The sequence below is a fragment of the Anarrhichthys ocellatus genome, unplaced genomic scaffold (genome assembly GCF_004355925.1).
Source record: "Anarrhichthys ocellatus isolate YVR2014 unplaced genomic scaffold, GSC_Weel_1.0 scaffold5, whole genome shotgun sequence".
Lineage (NCBI taxonomy): Eukaryota > Metazoa > Chordata > Actinopteri > Perciformes > Anarhichadidae > Anarrhichthys > Anarrhichthys ocellatus.
In genome coordinates, this window is record NW_022280035.1 from 11,351,954 (window position 1) to 11,369,840 (window position 17,887).

The 17,887-nt window shown below is 42.7% G+C and overlaps 2 protein-coding genes across 5 annotated transcripts in view; one reads left to right on the forward strand and one right to left on the reverse strand.

Annotated features, from left to right (window-relative positions):
- Window positions 1-172: 172 nt before the first annotated feature.
- On the forward strand, window positions 173-5,416 carry ribc1 (RIB43A domain with coiled-coils 1). 3 transcript variants are annotated; one of them, XM_031844660.1, is made up of 8 exons: window positions 173-256; window positions 468-677; window positions 853-1,070; window positions 1,176-1,290; window positions 1,560-1,678; window positions 2,291-2,527; window positions 3,180-3,346; window positions 3,492-5,416. In XM_031844660.1, exons 2-8 carry the CDS (start codon window positions 479-481, stop codon window positions 3,571-3,573), a joined length of 1,137 nt encoding a protein of 378 aa, XP_031700520.1. In that variant the 5' UTR covers window positions 173-256; window positions 468-478; the 3' UTR covers window positions 3,574-5,416. The 3 variants fall into 3 exon arrangements, with proteins under 3 accessions (XP_031700520.1, XP_031700519.1, XP_031700521.1); XM_031844659.1 differs by lacking the exon at window positions 173-256 and having other exon boundaries at window positions 344-677; XM_031844661.1 differs by lacking the exons at window positions 173-256; window positions 3,492-5,416 and having other exon boundaries at window positions 344-677; window positions 2,291-2,462; window positions 3,180-3,270.
- l1cama (L1 cell adhesion molecule, paralog a) overlaps window positions 4,941-17,887 on the reverse strand; it is a 38,653-nt gene continuing 25,706 nt past the window's right edge. Inside the window, exons 6-29 of one of the 2 annotated variants that reach the window (XM_031844657.1) lie at window positions 17,187-17,309; window positions 16,556-16,726; window positions 15,467-15,581; window positions 15,060-15,244; window positions 14,157-14,288; window positions 13,927-14,073; window positions 13,729-13,840; window positions 13,216-13,376; window positions 12,918-13,077; window positions 12,470-12,594; window positions 12,235-12,336; window positions 11,567-11,764; window positions 11,410-11,480; window positions 11,083-11,308; window positions 10,870-10,985; window positions 10,369-10,585; window positions 9,948-10,070; window positions 9,509-9,685; window positions 9,291-9,404; window positions 9,007-9,156; window positions 8,457-8,588; window positions 7,388-7,460; window positions 7,205-7,216; window positions 4,941-6,698 (exon numbers count right to left, since the gene is read on the reverse strand). In XM_031844657.1, the coding sequence (XP_031700517.1) occupies window positions 6,437-6,698; window positions 7,205-7,216; window positions 7,388-7,460; window positions 8,457-8,588; window positions 9,007-9,156; window positions 9,291-9,404; window positions 9,509-9,685; window positions 9,948-10,070; window positions 10,369-10,585; window positions 10,870-10,985; window positions 11,083-11,308; window positions 11,410-11,480; window positions 11,567-11,764; window positions 12,235-12,336; window positions 12,470-12,594; window positions 12,918-13,077; window positions 13,216-13,376; window positions 13,729-13,840; window positions 13,927-14,073; window positions 14,157-14,288; window positions 15,060-15,244; window positions 15,467-15,581; window positions 16,556-16,726; window positions 17,187-17,309 (3,404 nt within the window). In that variant the 3' untranslated portion in view covers window positions 4,941-6,436. The remainder of the gene's footprint in view (window positions 6,699-7,204; window positions 7,217-7,387; window positions 7,461-8,456; window positions 8,589-9,006; window positions 9,157-9,290; window positions 9,405-9,508; window positions 9,686-9,947; window positions 10,071-10,368; window positions 10,586-10,869; window positions 10,986-11,082; window positions 11,309-11,409; window positions 11,481-11,566; window positions 11,765-12,234; window positions 12,337-12,469; window positions 12,595-12,917; window positions 13,078-13,215; window positions 13,377-13,728; window positions 13,841-13,926; window positions 14,074-14,156; window positions 14,289-15,059; window positions 15,245-15,466; window positions 15,582-16,555; window positions 16,727-17,186; window positions 17,310-17,887) is intronic. The other variant, XM_031844658.1, reaches the window with a different exon arrangement.

The window sequence follows — 17,887 nt, forward strand, 5'->3', positions numbered from 1 at the left end:
CTAACGGTAAAGTAGCCTATCTGAGTTACACAACACATTATGTTAGTTTCAGCAAGCCTTAATGTTTGGTTCACTTTTATGATTTATGTCACCAAAACACTAAGCATGACGCTGCAAATACCGTGTTACCATGGTTACTAAGGGCATTCAAACAACAGGATAAAACTGTCGAAACAGACTGACCCAGCAGTTAGCGCTACACCGGCCTTAAATCACAAAATTAAGGAAATTTTTGGGTAAATTTGTTACATCGGAGGTAAGTACTGCTTAACATTCATTAGTTCTGTCTGCGAATTTAGAGACATGCATCCAATACAGTCGAAACCTCTAGGTTTCAGACTGGATAGGATTAAATGGCAGTAAAATGAATACATCAGGGTCTGATGGTTCCTTTAACACAGCTATTCCTTTCCAGCATATAATAATCAGTGCTGCAATACTGTGTCTCCTCCCTCCGTGTTCATTAGAAACTGAGAAAATGTACAAAGTGGATTTGCCTGTAGACCCATCAATAGAAAACGCTGTGGAAATGCGAAGGTCTGCAGAAACAGCACGCAAGGCCAGGATCTTCAACACAAGGCTGCGTGTGTTGGGCCTCGACCTTGATGCTCTCAACCAACAGGTCCAGGAGAAAAAACATCAGCAAAACATGGAGAAACAACGGGACAAAGCTTTTGGTAAACTATGGGCATCATGAGAGCCAGAATTAAATCATTTGAACACAACAATTATTCACCTATTAATACTGAATCCCCTGTAAGAATATTGTCTTAGGTAATCTCCATTTATGAAATCCCCTTTCACCACCAATGAGCATTGATCACAAGTGTCTTTATTTTCATTGCATTGCAGATAAGCTGAGAGAATATCACGATGAAGCACTGCTTCATCAAGACATTGATGAAAGAGAGAAGCAAGCAGCTTTGCACACTGACCTGACCCAGTACTGGGCCACTCATCAACGTGTAGAAGATTCAAGCGATGCTGATCTCAAGTGTGGCCTGAAGGGGGCATTCTGTATCACCATTCCAGAGGCTGAGCTGGGGCCCGCCAGTATGAAAATATTTCCGGTAGGAACTTAGTGTGGATCAAAAACCTATCGAACAAAATCCAGCAAATGATTAAATAAATAATGGCGTTACCACCCCCTTAACCACTTTTCTTGTTTCATACAGGGAGAGGATATCGGAGAAGAGCAGCGGAGAAGAGAACAAATGAAAAAGGCAGAGAGAGATCTGCGAGCACAGAAGGAGGACAATGAGAGAAGGCTCTTGGGAGACAAGCACCGAGGTGAAAAGAGACAAACACAAGCAAACACATTCTGTTATCACTGGTGAGCTAATATGCTGAATGCTACAGCCTCTGTAAATCCCACACATGCTTCATGCTTTCCTGCACAAACAATCCCACACTCCTACGCATGCACAGCCCTTATTGCCAGGTGGCATTGATGGATGCTTATCCCAGAGAGCCGTTATGAATGTGTGAGTGTGTCATTGAAGAGCTTTGTACATTGGGCAATGGCAGGTGTGAAAAAACACAACGTGTGTGTGTCACAGAGATGCTGGCGAGCAAAGAGCTGGTGCATCAGGACCGTACGGGGCTTCAGCTACGTGCACTAGAGGAGGAGTGTAAGAAAGCTGCCCGCATCGCACTCGACAACTACAATCAAGCTCTGGTACAGTACACACGTGTGCACAACGCACATACAGATGGACACACAGATGCACACACCACATGCTGATGTGGAGGCTCAAAGCAAAATCCACTGGGGGTTTGAGCCCTGACATGGTGTTCTCAGGTGGGATTTTAAAATTGAAATTGCTAATTGAAAATGTTAAGTGATGCGTACACACACTTGCTGCAGGAGGGTGGCCATCATATTAGTTGGTACCAAGCAACATGGATGGTTAAACTGCTTTGATGTATGCGTGGGCCCTGTCTGTTTTTAAAAGCTCCCATTTAGCGCTCTCCTCATTTGCCTGAACGCACTCGGCTGAATCCTCCATTGGGAGGCATCATTATAAATCTTTCATGGTATTTTTCCATGACAATTATGTGGTTTCTCTAATAACCACTCTCATGCACAATGCACACGCAAATACAACTGACTGAGTGGATCTCTCAGGAGGATATTCACCATATGGCTGACTCTTGGCTCTATGTTAGAAGTAACCACATATTACAGGTTGGGTTTCAGAAAGCTCCTGCTATTCTAAACACCAAGGGAATGATCAATCAACTGTCCCTACATCAGTGGTGAGGCCTCACCATGTCCTGCTCCCCACAGGCTGCAGAGCGGACAGAGACACTGAAGGAGCAGCACAGGAGAGAAGAAAGGGAGAATCTTGCAGAGATGCGGCACACTCTGACATCCGACTTGATGACAGAGTGTGCAGAGGCAGCGGCGAGAGAGGTGGGAGGAGGGAGGCTGCCACCGGTTCTGGTAGACAGATGGAAAGGTATGAGCCCTGTGCAACTGAGCGCCATCCAAAGGGAGAGAGAAGAACAGCTTATTGAGAGACAGGTACTGGAGTGACTCTAAAACACAATGCAACTCTACCACACACAGCAATTCACAGTCAAGTCACATCCTGCTTTGCTCCATGCTCCTCTTCAGTTCTGTCTTTCTGCAAAGAAATTTCAAAACTGTCGTTCCCAACCTTTTGTCTTGTGACACCTTAACATTAAATCACTGACGGGTGACAAATTGAAAGAAAGTTTCTTATCAGAGGGAGGAACACCATTCTTCCAAAATGTATTCACTCTGTTTAACCTGCTTGTCTAAAATTTCCCAAAATCAACAAACCATACAGTGACTTTTTTGGCTTTGATCTGAATTCATTATATTTCTACTAATCTATTCCGGGGTTTTCCCCTTAATTTGTCATCCATCTTTTTGTCTACTTATAAACACATGTTGCATATGTCTAAAAGTCGTGTCCAGAGAGGTAATTATTCATTTTCAAAAAAGTATAAAACTAATTTTTAAAATGAGAAATCTTCATCTTGGAACTCCTCCAATTTATTATGCAGATTTTGAGTCTTGTGCTAAACTCCAGGTCCCTAACCACTCCTTCAAAAGAAAACATAAGAAAGGACGTTTTTAAATGCAGTATTCCATATAACACTTCCACTCAGGTTTACCATTTGGACCTTTTTTTTCTTTCCATCTTCAGAGACAACGTGAAGCTGAGAAGATTCAGGACGCAGCTTGGGAGCTCCAGCTCCTGAAGCTGTCCAGAGAAGCAGAGGAGGAGGAGAGGAGAGCAGAAGAGCTGAGGACAGAGAAGAGGATTCAGACAGACCGTTACAACATGCAGCTGGCCAGAGAGCAACAGGCACAGTGAGCACGGACTATTCATGCACTAGTCAGCAAATGTATTTTGGGTGTCGGTGATAAAGTACTCTAATGTAGGATTCAGATTTAAATAACCATTTTTGGGAACAGCTGCTCACTGTGTGTTTGTGTGTGTCTCTTTGTGTCCCAGCCAGGAGTACCTGAACAAGAAGCTGTACACCAACAAACCCAGCAAGGACTACTTCTATCAATTCAACACCAGCTCCCGTTGACCACCACACACCGTACACAGGCTTGTCCCTTTGTGACAATGTGCTAATAAAATCTATTGATTGTTATACTCACACTCAATATAAATTGAATGTTGTTTAATCAATACATCCTGCTCATTTTGAAGTGATGCACATGCATTGATTTTTATCTACAGATACTGATAAAACAGAAGAGACCCTTTTTGTTTGTTTGGTTCAGATTGTTCCACTTATTTTATTTTTCATGTCATAACACCAGTTATAGTAGTAGATTCATATTGCAGTTATATTGGCGTGTAGTACACGTCCACCCACCTCCTGTCGTTCGCCCATGATCCATATAGATACCATCAGTCCCATTGTGCACAGCACACAACACAAAGAGTCACATCTACACCCCGCCGTGACACACACTTCCACTACTTCCTCCCTTCTTCTCTCCCTTTTTTTCGCTTACCCCTCCCCTCCCACTCAGGCATTGTTGTTTAAAATCAGTCCGTTTTTTTCTGAGTTCTGAAGAACCTTCTGAAAATGAACCAGTTCTCTCTTTTTACACATTAAAAAAGGGGGGAAAACAACAGTGGAAAAGCAAAGACCAGTGTCCTCAGCCTTCCCCTCGACACATGAAAAGCAAAGAGTGAGTGGCAGTCGAGTGAGTATCTGTGTGTGTACACTCATTCCTCATTCAAAGCTAACGTTTGCCCCGAACACTGACAAACACAGATGTTTAGCAGCAGATAGTTAAGTCAGAATATTGGCATATTTTGCGCCATTCATCGCTCCTGTATGAAAATAGTTTTTCAAAAGCTTTTTTTGTCCTGAGTGTGTCAGTGGAACCAACAACAGGGAGCTTACACACACCTCCTTCAGTGTCACTAGCCTGTTAAGACATCCCATACACTTTACCACAGGGGTTGTCAGGTGGAGTTTGGCCAGTGTGAAGCTTTTTATTTAAATAGGGAGAAGTGAGGCAGCAAGGTTGCACATAGATACTCCCTGTGGTATGCACAAACCAGCTCACTGTATCCCCGCCTCTCATAGCTGCATCAGACAAAAACTCCACAGATATTCACTGCGCTGCAATTCATTGCAAGATGGTTATGGACATGAATGCATATAGCTTTCATTTTAATGGAACTACTACTTTCACTAAGTGCAACTAATGGACATTTTTTTGAGTTTTGAAATGTTTGCATTGTTTTTTGTTTTTTTTTACCTTTTTGATTTTTTTCCTGTCAACAAATTTTTGCTAAAACAGCCAGATATCACTGCGACCAGTTGTCATTAATGGAAAGTTTTTATAGCAATAGTAAATATAGTAAAATATTTTATAGCAATAGTACAAAAGAGGAAAAATGACAACTTGCAATAATTAAAATTAAGTTAAGTGGTTTCAAACTTTTTATCACATTTTTATATCAAACACAGTTGGGTTCATCAAAACAATCTTATAAGGGTATTTACATTCTGTGGAGAAAAAAACAGTTATACTCAAAACCACTCCAGTACTTTGTATCTCAGATTGTTTTTAATCAGTAGCATGTAAATACAATGTCTGCCCAGCTCTGAAAATAATACATTCTCTGTGTTTGATGTAAATACCAACTGCTTGCTTTTATTATACATCAACTGGCAATCATTCCGCCTGTCTGCAATATCAACTTGCATTGATGAAGGTCTGAAAATAAAACATGAGTGTTTGCCCACAAGACTCCACTCTCTGATCTGTACATATACATAAATACTGCTCCTCAAACGGTTTGTGAAATATGAGATGGACAGGTCTGAAAAGTTGTTAATTAGAGACGACAATGTTTTTAATACAGTGTAGAAAGAGACACAGACAGATACAGAAAGCTACACAAAGGTCTCGACACAAAAAATTACAACATCATTTCCAATAATGACATTACACTTCTGGTGGGAAGGCGAGAGAGTAATGACATCAATCTGGTGCTCTATGCAGACCCAGCAGGCACAGGAACTTATAAGGAGCATGTACATATCTATAATACTGTATTATGGCTAAATAGATAGATGTAGATGCAGCTATATACACCAGATGCTACTCAGCAGGTTCACAGCAAGTTCCCATAATGCATCCAATGTTATTTATGGTAAGAAACTTGGCTTTACTTAGTTTCAATGAAAACGTCATGATCTGTGAAATATGTCAACTGAGAAAAGTCATGGGCTTTTTTATATAAATAGTGTAGAAAACAATATTAAAAAGTGATGATGTAAATAAAAATTGGGTAATAAAAAAAGGATGTTTTGTATTCAAACACATTTGTTAAAATTAAAAAAATGTCACTGGCAAGTACAATCTGAGACATCAAATGTCATTAGACATACAAATGTGTTAAATAATATAAGGCATGATAAATATCTAAGACTTTTTACAGCAGCATGTGCTGTCTGTTCCCCCATGCTAGACCCCTCTGTCATCCTCTTTCAATGCACTACTCTGCATCTCTATAGGACCATACCTACAAACCCTCTGATATTTCTACCTGTACATCATTCTGTCTTTATCTTTCTATAGAGTTGTGTGTGGAGAGATATAAAGAGAAGAAAGGGAGGGAAATGAAAGTTAGTCATAAAGATATGTTGTAAACTACACAGATAAAAGCAGGGTGGGGGGGGGGTCAAAAGACATCTTCAGGTCAGTCAAACTTGTATCACATTGTCCACTACTTTGGACACTCCTTTGGTCAAAACAGTCCGGTCGATCAGATGACTGCCAGGGGCATCTGAATAGTCAATACATTGATTGTATATTAGTCAATAAACTACAGATCAGCAAGTTAGTAGGGAACAGGAATGTATGGGCACATATGTGTTGACATGTTTTGGTCGAATGGCCCCCGGTGGATGTGTGGGGTTAATCGAGGATGGTGACTGAGTTGGGCATGCCATTGGTGGCTGGGGAGACGGCGGTGGGGTTGAGCGGGGAGTTGTCTGGCAGGCCCTGCAGCGCCTCTGGACCCTCGCTGGGCCGACTGAACTGGCTAACCAGAGACTCATCCATGTTGAGCTCGGTGGTCATGGCACTGCTGCCGTTGAAGTCCAGGTTGTCCTCACTGCACAGCTTGCTCTCCTCGCCGAGGGATGGCAGGCTGGCCGTGCGCTTCTCCTCGAGGTCACTACAGTATGTGAGAGCACAGAAGGAGTGAAAGCAAGAAATATTATCATATGGCCGGTAAAACAAATCATTAATTATTATTCAGTCCAACATACGCCAACATGCAAGCTGAAAATACATAAAACTGAAACCATTAGTCGATTGACTATCTTGATAATCGACTCAGCTTTTAAGTAAGCCAAAATATCCAATGTTGATAGTTCTAGGTTCTAAAATGTGAAAATGTGCGATTTTTCTTGGACTGTTGGACGGACAAAACAAAGCTTTTGTTGAAGTCCCCCGGGGCTATAGCATATTGTGATGGGCATTTTTGCCTGCTTGCTAATGTTTTACAGATCACACATTAATATGAAGTATAATATAATTGTTAGTTGCAGGCCATATACAAAATAATACACTCTCTGTGATTATACCAAATGTTACACGGAAGTCATTAGGTAAGTAAAGCATTGGCAGGGATTATTAAAAGAAAGTGGGTTTGGGATAACAAATCACCTCACAGCATACCTTTCTAGAGATCTGCATAGCAGGAGCAGGCATTAGGGAGAAGAGGGACAACCGAAAGGAACACACAGGGTTAGGAAAAGCAAACAATGCTGATGGAATCAAGGCTGGGTGTTAGAATTGAAATGATCTGTAGAAACATAATGTAACACCAAAAAAGAGAGGATGTGCATTTAGATGACAAACCTATACTCTCCAAAAGTCTCATCCTTCATAGGCCGTGCCTCTGAGTCCATCGGACCCTCTTCTTTATCTTTCACTGTGAAGGAGATTATTGGATGTTATTATCAGTGAGATCTCAACCATTTTTCTCTCCAAACCACTGTCTCAGACATCGATAATGACATTCTGTCACACAACAAGATAACACCCAACGAAAAAAAAAAGATTGTGTCTGTGGAGCAAAAAGATTTGGACTATCTGTACGCAGAATCTTTTTATCGATGTAGTTTAAAGTGTTGATGTTCGACGTAATTTCTCATCTGACTTTCAACATAACAGATAGCACTCTGAATATTACTGTTAAAATTCTGAACAATTTAAATAATTATTCGCTCAGAAGTATAATGCCAGTGGGTATGGTTGGATGTATTATTCAATTAGTCCTTGCTTTTAGCAGAGACAATTAAGTCTACTTTAAAAAGGAGCCAGCCACTTGTTTCTCCCTCATGTGGAAAGGGATGAAAGGCTGGTGCTTTTCTCTGACCAGTCAGACAGTAGCCTGCAGGTTGCAGTTACTCTAGTGGTTTGTGATTATCATTTCACAGCAGAGCCTCTTACTGCCACAGTAAGGAAGTGCAGGCTTAGAGGTCTGTTTGACTACAAGTTTGATGTGAAAGCTGCAACGGAAAATGTTGGCCAAGTGAAAAGAAGTGATCAATTATTTGGATATGGAGCCGCTCTAAGAATTTTAAACATGGTGCAATTTTAATTTACTGTCGTGTTTCCAGTAAGAATGACCTTGTTTACTGTGGTGCATTCCTGTAACTGCCAGGCTTCTTTTTCTACCGCAATGCCATTTTCATTATCAGACAGCTTTATGGCTCCAGCAGACTGTTCAGTGTCTCCCACAAAGCGTGTGTAGAGTGTGACATAGCAGTTGTCTAACATTGTATTGTTCTTGCAGACAGGCTGAGACGAAGGACTGGATGTCGTGCATTCTTTAAAAAAAGTTGCTCACGGTCTCAACCATCTTCTAGAACACTTCATCATCCCTACTGAATGCTTAACACTCATCTCGGTGGGCTGCACTTGCCTGAATACTTCCCCCCTTTACTCCTCTTGATGAAGCAGAGGATAAGGAGTATCAGCAGAAGCAGCACGATGGCGCTCACTACACCGATGAACCAGCCTTGCGTTGCAAAACTGGGCTGCACCTCTGTTACTCCTTCAAAGAGAAAAGACGAGTGAGGTGGGGAGAATTGAGTTATATGTTTGTAATGAGGAAACTGGATGAAATTACAAGAGGAGCGGAAAGAATGAAAACCGTAGGAGAAGCAAGATAAAACAGGAAGAATCTAGAGCGAAAGAGACAGCAATATGTATTTTGACAGGGTGGCAATGCACACTCGGGAACCAAAGAATACAGCACAATACGCCAAACAAACACAAGTAATGGATCATTGCATATGGCTAGCCAAGCTTTCCTTTCACAAGAGTCTTTGAAAGCACTTCACAGGCAGTGGAGAGAACTGCAAGGCACTCTCTGTAGGATCAGGCTATATATTTAGATCTGGGAAGCCCAGAGGAGCGAGCCGAGAAGATGAAAGAAAAGAGGATGAATGAAGGTGGAACACTCATAGTACCTGTTCCGTCTGTCTTGATGTCAGTCTTCCAGAAGGTGATGTTGCTGTAGGTGAAGCGTAGATGATAATCAGAGCCAGGAGTCAGGCCCTGGAGCTGGTAGAAAGACTGTGAGGAGTTTATCTTCTCTGTTTTCTTCTCTTTACTGCCATCTGCAGAGACATAACAAGGACTTTGATTTCCTTTCTATTGTTTAGGATTGTGAAACTATTCCCCAGCTAGATTTGTGGTTTTAAAAGGTTGACTATAATTAGGATTTCCATTATGTACTTAGTAGAAAATATACCATTTGTGTTGAGGTAGTATATCTGGAAGCTAAAGTTCCTGTGTCTCTTCTTGGCCACCCAGCTGAGGTTGACTAAGTTTTCTCCAGGAGACAGGTTAATGGTGTCAGGAGGTGCTGCAAACATTCAGACAGAGGAATCACACTCTTAATCTAGTACAATCTGATCCTGTTTGTGACAGATCTGTGAGGGTGAAGAACTCTGGGAATCGGCTTTGTACCTCCATCCAGCGTAGTGGCACCCTCCCTCATGATGGGCTCTCCGTCCCCTGCGTCAGTGCGCCCCCTCAGGAAGAAGCGGTATTGGCTGTGGGGGTCCAGGCCCCTCAGGGTGAGGTGGGTGACTACGGGGCCCTCTATTGTCTCTACCTGCATGGGGCTGTCATCACTCTCCACAACTGAGCACATCGCAGCAGAAAAAAACATTCAGTCACAACTTGATCTTCAACACATCGTTATGGGTGACACATTGACTGACTGATGAGCATCATTAGGAGGCTATGCTTTGACCTTTTTCAGTGTTATTGATTTAGCTGGAAATGTATTGCGTGGTTACATTCGTGATGTTTTTACTGCAGCATAGAAGCACTTCTTAAACGGAACAATTGATGTGCCTGATGGTGGGGTATTTTGTGAGATAGGTGTGTAAACCATGCTCACTCTGTTGGTACTGCAGTAGATATCCAATGAGGACTCCATTGGGCTGAGCAGGTGGCGTCCAGTGGAGGGTCATTTCTGTCTCTGATGGGCTGTCCAGCATTAGGGACATGGGAGGACGAGGAACTAGCAGCAACACAAACATACCTGATTAAAATGGATTATTAAATTATACTGTCACCTCTTTCCCAACAACTGCCTGTTCAATAATATCTATCCCTGCATCAATTTCACCCTCCTTCTCTTCACGGCTCTCCACCCACTCAATCTCTGGATAGTGTCATTTCCTCTTTGAAATCCACTATTCATTCCTTCCTTCCTCCCATCTTTGTCTCTCCCTATCTATAATTACAACCACCTCACACACTTTATCTATCACCTTCCCTCTTCCACCCCCAATTTTTCCTCTCTTTCTCATTCTTACCTCCCTCATCAGTCTTGAAGGACATCGTCTCAGACTGTGGTCCCTCTCCCTTGCTGTTGAATACGGTGACGGCCAGGGCGTAGTGGGAGTATGGTCTGAGATCACTGATCACCTTCTTCTCCTCGTTGGCCCCAGTCTCCACCACCAAAGTGCTCTCTGGCTCCCTGGACCTCCGGCCTCTGTGGTGGCTCCTGGAGCTGATTCTGGTCAAGTAGACCTGGAGCCACAAAATCAGTCATGGTGAAATGATGAACGAGGAAATCATGGGTACGTTTTTGAGTTTTGAGAAAGGGAAGCATTGTGACTACAGTGTGATACATTCTGAAGGTGAGATCATCTACAATAAAAAAGGCTCTTCTCGTCACAACCTTGAAACTAAAGAGAACTCTAAAGCCCTTGCCAAGCTAAGGTCAGGCTGCCTCTGCTGTAAACCCAAAATATGTATTATTTATCAGGACAGGGGCTGAATATGAAACAACAGAGGAGATACAGGAGCAGTACCTTATATCCCAGCAGGTGTCCTCTGACTGTCTCTTTGGCCACTGCTTCCCAGTTCACGCTGATGGTAGTGCTGTTAATTAAAATAATACCCACATTCATTGGAGCCTCCAATGGAACTGAGAAACAACGACAGACAGGAGGGTGAAAGGTGAGAAAGAATACGAAGTAGAAATATTCCCAGTACAAGAAAAGCTGTATTTTTTAATTTTTTACCATCTTCTCCCGAGTAACCGATGACAGGGTCTGGCGCAGGTCCCTCCCCTTTCTCATTGACAGCCTGAACTTTGATCTCGAAGGCAGAAAAGTTGCCAATGTCATTGACCGTGAATGGGGTTGTTCTTGTGTAGTTGCTTTGCCAGCTGGGTCCGCTGCCCACAACTCGCCTCCACAGAACCAGATACTTGAAGTCAGGTCCATTAAAGTTACGTTTGTCCATTTCCTGCAGTGACAGCAACAGCAAACAATAATGCACAGACAGATGCAGAGAAAATTGGCTTGATGCTGCTTCAGATAGTTAGTACATTCAGGCAACAGATGTACCTCCCAGGTGATGAATAGAGTCTCTGGGTCTTTGGACTCACTCCTAACGTCTTCGGGGTTATTGTCTGGAGCTGTGATTGGAAACAAGTTCATTGTAGTGTCATTCTGAGTTTGCTTTGAGATTGAAAACTTGTGGTTACAAAACACTGGCTCTAACCTTCAGCGGGTGTATTGTGGATTTCAGATGGCTTGCTGGGGCTGCTCTTCCCCACATAATTGATGGCAATGACCCGGAAACGGTAAGACATGTAGGGCCACAGAGGGAGGCTAACACGCTGCTTGTTTCCTGTTACTCTCAGCAGCTCTTCCCAACCGCTCTCTTTCAAACCTTGGTCCTCAAACTCAACTACATACTCTGCAGAGAGAGAAAGTCAAGGAGTGATGGAGAAAGACAGGATGTAAACAATAAGGAAGCAATAGAAACATAAAATCAACACTCAGTAGCAATAAAGTCATACCAAGACACTTTGAGCTTTACAAAAGTCTGATGCTGCAGATCAAATAATGATAATCCTGTCGAAGTAATGAAAACAGAGCAGCCTTTCATTTTGCTGATGAAGATATGGTTTGTTGCTCTGAGTATTGGAGTTAGACAAGATGAAAAGTTTTATGTTCGCGTGTGTGTGTGTGTGTCTGAGTCAGTGCATATCCTCACTTGATGGCACCATTACAAATATTCAAAAAACACAAAAATCAAATCACTATCCATGTATAAGCAGTTTTAGCATTGTAGAGAAGAAAAACAGAGGACGAACACGACAGGTGTGTGCATATATGTATGCGTCTCGTGAGCATACGTGTGTCTGTGTGTGTTTGTCTGTTAACCTAGCACAGCGCTGTTGTGGTCGTCTCCAGGAGTCCATCGGAGGGTGACTGCACGACGCTTAGGATCAGTGATCTGGAGGAGGACAGGAGGGTCTGGACGATCTGAAGGGGACAACAATAATATCATCACTACAACTATCTGCTCACTGCTTGTCTACACACTACAAGCTTTAACAAAAAGGGGGAAAAAAAGAAAATTATTGGAAATCATTCAGTATATATTCATTGATCTTACCCCATAAAGTGAGGGTGCCATTGGCTTCAGCCATGTCGTGCTTAGTGATGACCTGACAGGTGTACATGCCCTCATCATCCGCTTCAACATTAGTTATTTTCAGGTCTGGTCCATCCATTGTGTATCTGAAGAAATAATGTCATAATTATCCTCATCTTACTCCCCCTTTAACTACCGTCTTTTTCTTTTCTTACTACTTTTTTCACCATGGTAAGGCATGTATTTGTTTGTTTATGGAACAGGAACAATACAGATAAACATTATATGGGAAAATAAATGTAATGTTTATAGGGCATCTATCTGAAGCTAATGTGTATCATCTGTTCCTGATTAGGCTTAAAACACCTCAACAAACAAATATTAAATAAATACAATAACCATTTTGTCGGTAATTTCTAAAGTCATCCTCATTTTTGTCAGTTCTCTAATGCGTAGAATTTGGTCTTACTTTCCGTCAATGTGGGACTCGGAGATCTTTTGATAGTTTTTTCTCCACTGAATGAGTGGAGAGCCGAGTTTGGGGTCAACAAGGGCCAGACAAGTGAAGATTGTTGTGTTTCCACGCTGCACCTTCAGAGCCTGTGGAGGTGACAGGATCACTGTCCTATCTGGAGGAGAAAACAAGCAGACGCACAATGCTGAGACAAGCTGCAAGAGGTGCAACTAACATAAGCTGCTACAGGATACAGAGTGTGTTTGTGTGTGTGTGTGTGTGTGTGTGTGTGTGTGTGTGTGTGTCCACTCACTAAGCACTTCCAGCTCGGCATTAATAGACAAGTTGGTGTTCTGTACAGAGCATGTGTAGGAGCCGTCATCGTCATGGGTGACATCAGAGATCTCAAGCACTCCGTTGGTGAGCGGCTTCATTCTGGGATCTGCCAGAAGGGAGGAGGCGCTGCCGCTCTCCCTGGAAAAGACACACACGTGCACACACAAACACACGTTATAAACCTGGCAAGCAGAGTAAGAAATAAACCTTTTCAGCTCCTGCCGGGGCTAATGAATTCAGTTTAATTGACACTATTTTACCAAAAGAACAAAGCCTTGTTGGGTGCCTGCCAAACTGACAAAATTCACAGTAATAGCCCAGATGTAACAGTATTTAGCTGTTAATTTATGCATATGAACAGCTACCTACGCAATTATATCACCTCTGTGAAATTTGTTAAAAGAAAAATCTGCCAGACTAGACACACTAGAATACATATTACAATGCTATGCACTAGAACACAATGGAATAAGGTGGTCATGTGCCTCACCATGTGACTTCAGGTTTAGGAGAGCCAAAGGTCTCACACTCCAGTACAGCTTTCTGGCCCTCTGTAAATGTGTATGTAATCCCATCCTCAGTCATGATCTGTGGAGGCAGCTCTGAAACAATGCACACAAAGAGAAATGAAACACGCACAGACCTACACCCACAACTCTGTTTAATAAGTTTCAAAACAAACATTCACCAATGACATAGACGTTGATGTTGGTGATGATGTTTCCATGCTTGTTGGAGGCCTGGCACTGATAGACGGCAGTGTCTCCCAGGTTGACATCCTTTAGTATTAGAGATCCGCTCGTTGTCACAGAACGTCTGGAGTCCTTGTCGGTTGCTGTTTAAAAAACATGCAGTCAGCACATCCACAGTGCCCGAGGTTGTGTGTTGAGGTACGTATTGTTGGGTGTATGCGCTGACCTGAGAGGGAGATCCCGTTGATGGTCCAACTGATGGTAGGAGTGGGGATGCCGTCCGCCTGGCAGTGTAGCTTGACAGTCTCACCTGGGGCATATAACTGACTAGGTGGCTCCTTGATCCAGTAGGGAGCCGCTACAAGGGCCAGAATATATCAATTACACACAGCACAAGCAAAACAATACAATCTTAAATTTAACAGTACCAAACGATTACAGAAGATAGTTCTCAGTGAGACTGATGGGTTGAGATTGATAGGTCACGCCCAACAAGCTATCGAAGTCTCCAAAATGAAGCAACTGATCGCAAATCTGTTTTGTTGGGCTTAAAAGGAAACTTTTTACAGGTCAAGGTCTATTTACTATAGTCACAGGGAGTACTATTCAGTTTGTGACAGTTGTGTTGTGTTTTCTTTTACTCAATTACTCACTTAACGTCATCCAGGTATCTTAGCTTGGGATCGGTGAACAATCATTTTACAGAGAGCCTGAGAACAACCGCACAAGCTTTAAAGATGTGAATACTTGGCATCTAGTGAAAGATGCTATCAGGTGGAATTATGTGACGTGCAGGAGTTCGACCCATAGTAGGAACTAAAAGTGCCATAACTTTATGAAAGTGTTTTCCTAAATCACTTGAATACTTTAAAACCTTTATCTAAGAACAAAAGTGAAAAATAAATTTATCACATAGCAGGGGACATCAGTTGCTAAGTGTGAAGCCGGTATGTATACATGCCAACTGGATAGACTTAATGAATACAAGATACAGTAATATGATCAACTGTGAATCTGGATTATTGCAGCACCTATTATATTGTAAAATCACAGTACATGCTCAAACCACCTTTCACCCACATGCAATTAAGGATGCGTATGTGTGTGTATGTGTGTGTGTGTGTCATACCTTCCACAGTCACAGTGTAAGTGTGTGTGGCCTTCCCTTGGGAGTTCTCAGCCATACACTGGTACTCGCCCCCGTCGCTCTCTGAGATATTACTGAAGCGCAAGCGGCGGTTGAACATGTCTTTAGTGACCCGAGATTCAGACATCTCGCCGTCTCTCCTCACCCATGAAACTTTGGGAGTTGGACTGAAGAGGAGGAGAGAGGAGAGAGGAGAGGAAGAGGTATAGCAGAATTCAGAAGGATGTGGATGGAGGGATGCAACAGAGGAAGCAACACATTGAACAGAGAGAGATGGGAGGTAGAAGGAAGGGAGCGGAACAGATGAGACCTACGTAAGATTGACTAAAAGGTGCAGCTTAAGTTTTCTGAATGATGGGGCAGAAATATGTGCACACACGGACACTCACAGTCCTTGGACGATGCACTCAAGCTCCACAGTCTGGCCCCTGAGGGAATGGTAAGTGCTGTGGCTTCCAGTAGGTATCATCATTTGGGGCCTCTTGCTCTTGCTCAGAGAGTTGGCTGGAGAGGCGGAAACACAAAGACGGAGCAAAAGATTCATACATATGTATGGGTCATTTTCAAATTGCCTTGCTGCTGACACAGCAGCCACTGTAGAGACTATGACACACACAAACACAAACACATGCAGGGTGTGGAATCATGTGGAGAAGACTTTACCTTTCTAACAACACATTGTACAGATTTTCTACACACACACACACACACACACACACACACACACACACACACACACACGCACACGCACACACACACACACAGGTCTCGTGTAAACATGTGCTCATCTTTCTGACCTCTGGTTGGGCCACAGATGCTGCAGCCACATCTCAATGTGAGCAGCATCTCATTACCAGAAGAGGTGATGGGACCCCCCATCGGCTCTGTGACCGGTCTACTGGATAAGGTACTGCTTTGGTCAGCACAACATGCCACCACATGGGGGTGAGATGACTTTGGTTCAAGTATGAGGCCTCAGTGGTTTTCAACAAATTGTCATGCTGACTATTTATCATACTGTGTTTGCCAATTTCATATACAGACCTATACAGTGTTTTATTGTAACAGACTTCTCTTATATAAAGAAAACAAGACGCTTTTTACGGAATATCAATCGATACAGGCCAACTTTCAAAATGAATGTACTTTACAAAAGAAATGCATGTCTCACGGACAGTGTAAACTTGATCTTAAAGGTTTGGTTCACCCAAATGACAAAGATCATATATTTAGTCATGCTGAAGGTCTTTACATCTTAATGTTGATCCTCGGACTTTTCCTCTGGAGCCACCACAAGATTCACATTTGCAGTTTTGAGAGAAATGGTTAAGTAGCTATTGAATGGATTGCCGTGAAAATTGTCCATCAAACTTTGTTGCTTAAGATGAAAGCAGTCTTAACCTAAGGATGCAATTCTGAAACTCAGTTTAGGTCAGATCAGTCCAGTGTACTGTCAGTTCATCCAGAACAAAACTCACAAGGGTTTACAGTCAGAGTGATGGGTTCCTTTGCCAGAATGGTGCGTGTCGCCAGGTACTGGACATTGCAGGTGTAGTCATCCCTGCTGTCCTCGGTTGTCAAATGGGCAAAGTATAGGTTGCCATCCTTCCCCACGACCACCCGTTCACTTAGCTGGATATGGTGTAGGTCTGTAGAGAGAGGGAGGGAGGATATAAGAGAGAAATTGATGACAGATAGAGGCAGCAGGGAAATGGGAATAAAGAGAGAGAGAATGAGGAGCTTAACAAGAGGATAGAATAGGGAGAGGAAATAGAATAGGGAGGCATAGAGGTACAATAGGATGAGACAATGAGAGAAATAGAAAAATTATAATAAAGAGACGTCGGAGAAAAGGGGTAAGAATAGACTCTGCTCAACCTACAAAACGGAAGACTTAAAAAAAAACATCCAGGGAAAGATAAATGCATAAAAGGATATTCTGTACATTGAGAAAATAAAAAGGATAATATTGTTTCAGAAATAAACAATCATCTATACCTCACTATGATGCTAGTGGACCACAAAAGGACAGATAGATTGTCTAAGTAGCAGATTTATTGAGGAAACAGGAAGGATGTAATGCAAGGAGAGATGGAAAGGTATACTCACTCCAGTCCATCCAGTGAATATTAGGCTCCATGGAGCTCTGCGGGCGGTTACACTCCAGAATGATACTGCTTCCCTCTTCAGAGTTCTTAGTAACCTTCTTTTCTTTCTGCTGGGATGGGAGAACTAAAGGGAAGCAAGTGAGGAAAAACACAGTTCTGTTCATGTGTGTTGACAAACACGTACACAACCGGCTTTGCACACATTTACGGCGTCAAGATTTCCTGAGACAACCCATATCAAAAGTCAACTTAAAACACACAATGCAGTGGATAGGGAGTATTATTTGTAAATCCCATTTTGAGGAACATTAAGGATCTGAGGAGAAGCGTGTGAGAAGGCGCCAGGTTGTCTTTTGCCTTGTAAAATTACGTGATTTGTGATTCATATGTCTCCTTCCCTCCTCCCTTCTGCCCATTGTTGATAACCCCACAGGAGCCGCCGAAGAGTGCTTCACATGACATCAACTCAAGAGCGTTTCTGGGGAAACCGTTGTCAGGGAAACTGTGATGGAAGGAGGTCGCCCAGGAGAGAGCCAGTCACACAGGTGGATGGATGCACAGAGGTGCTCTTTACTTTTGCCCAGGGGACCATGTGTGTGTGCGTACGAGTGTGTTTGCATGTGTGTGCGTGAGTATATGCTGATTATCATGTTATGTTCTGGATGTGAGCCTCCATCTTCTATCAAATGAGCTCTCTGTAAA

Coding starts and splice junctions, on each gene's coding strand:
- ribc1 (XM_031844659.1), top strand. CDS start 365: ATGAATACATCAGGGTCTGATGGTTCCTTTAACACAGCTATTCCTTTC. Junction 678..852: donor ACAACGGGACAAAGCTTTTG/GTAAACTATGGG, acceptor ATTGCATTGCAG/ATAAGCTGAGAGAATATCAC. Junction 3,347..3,491: donor GCCAGAGAGCAACAGGCACA/GTGAGCACGGAC, acceptor TTTGTGTCCCAG/CCAGGAGTACCTGAACAAGA.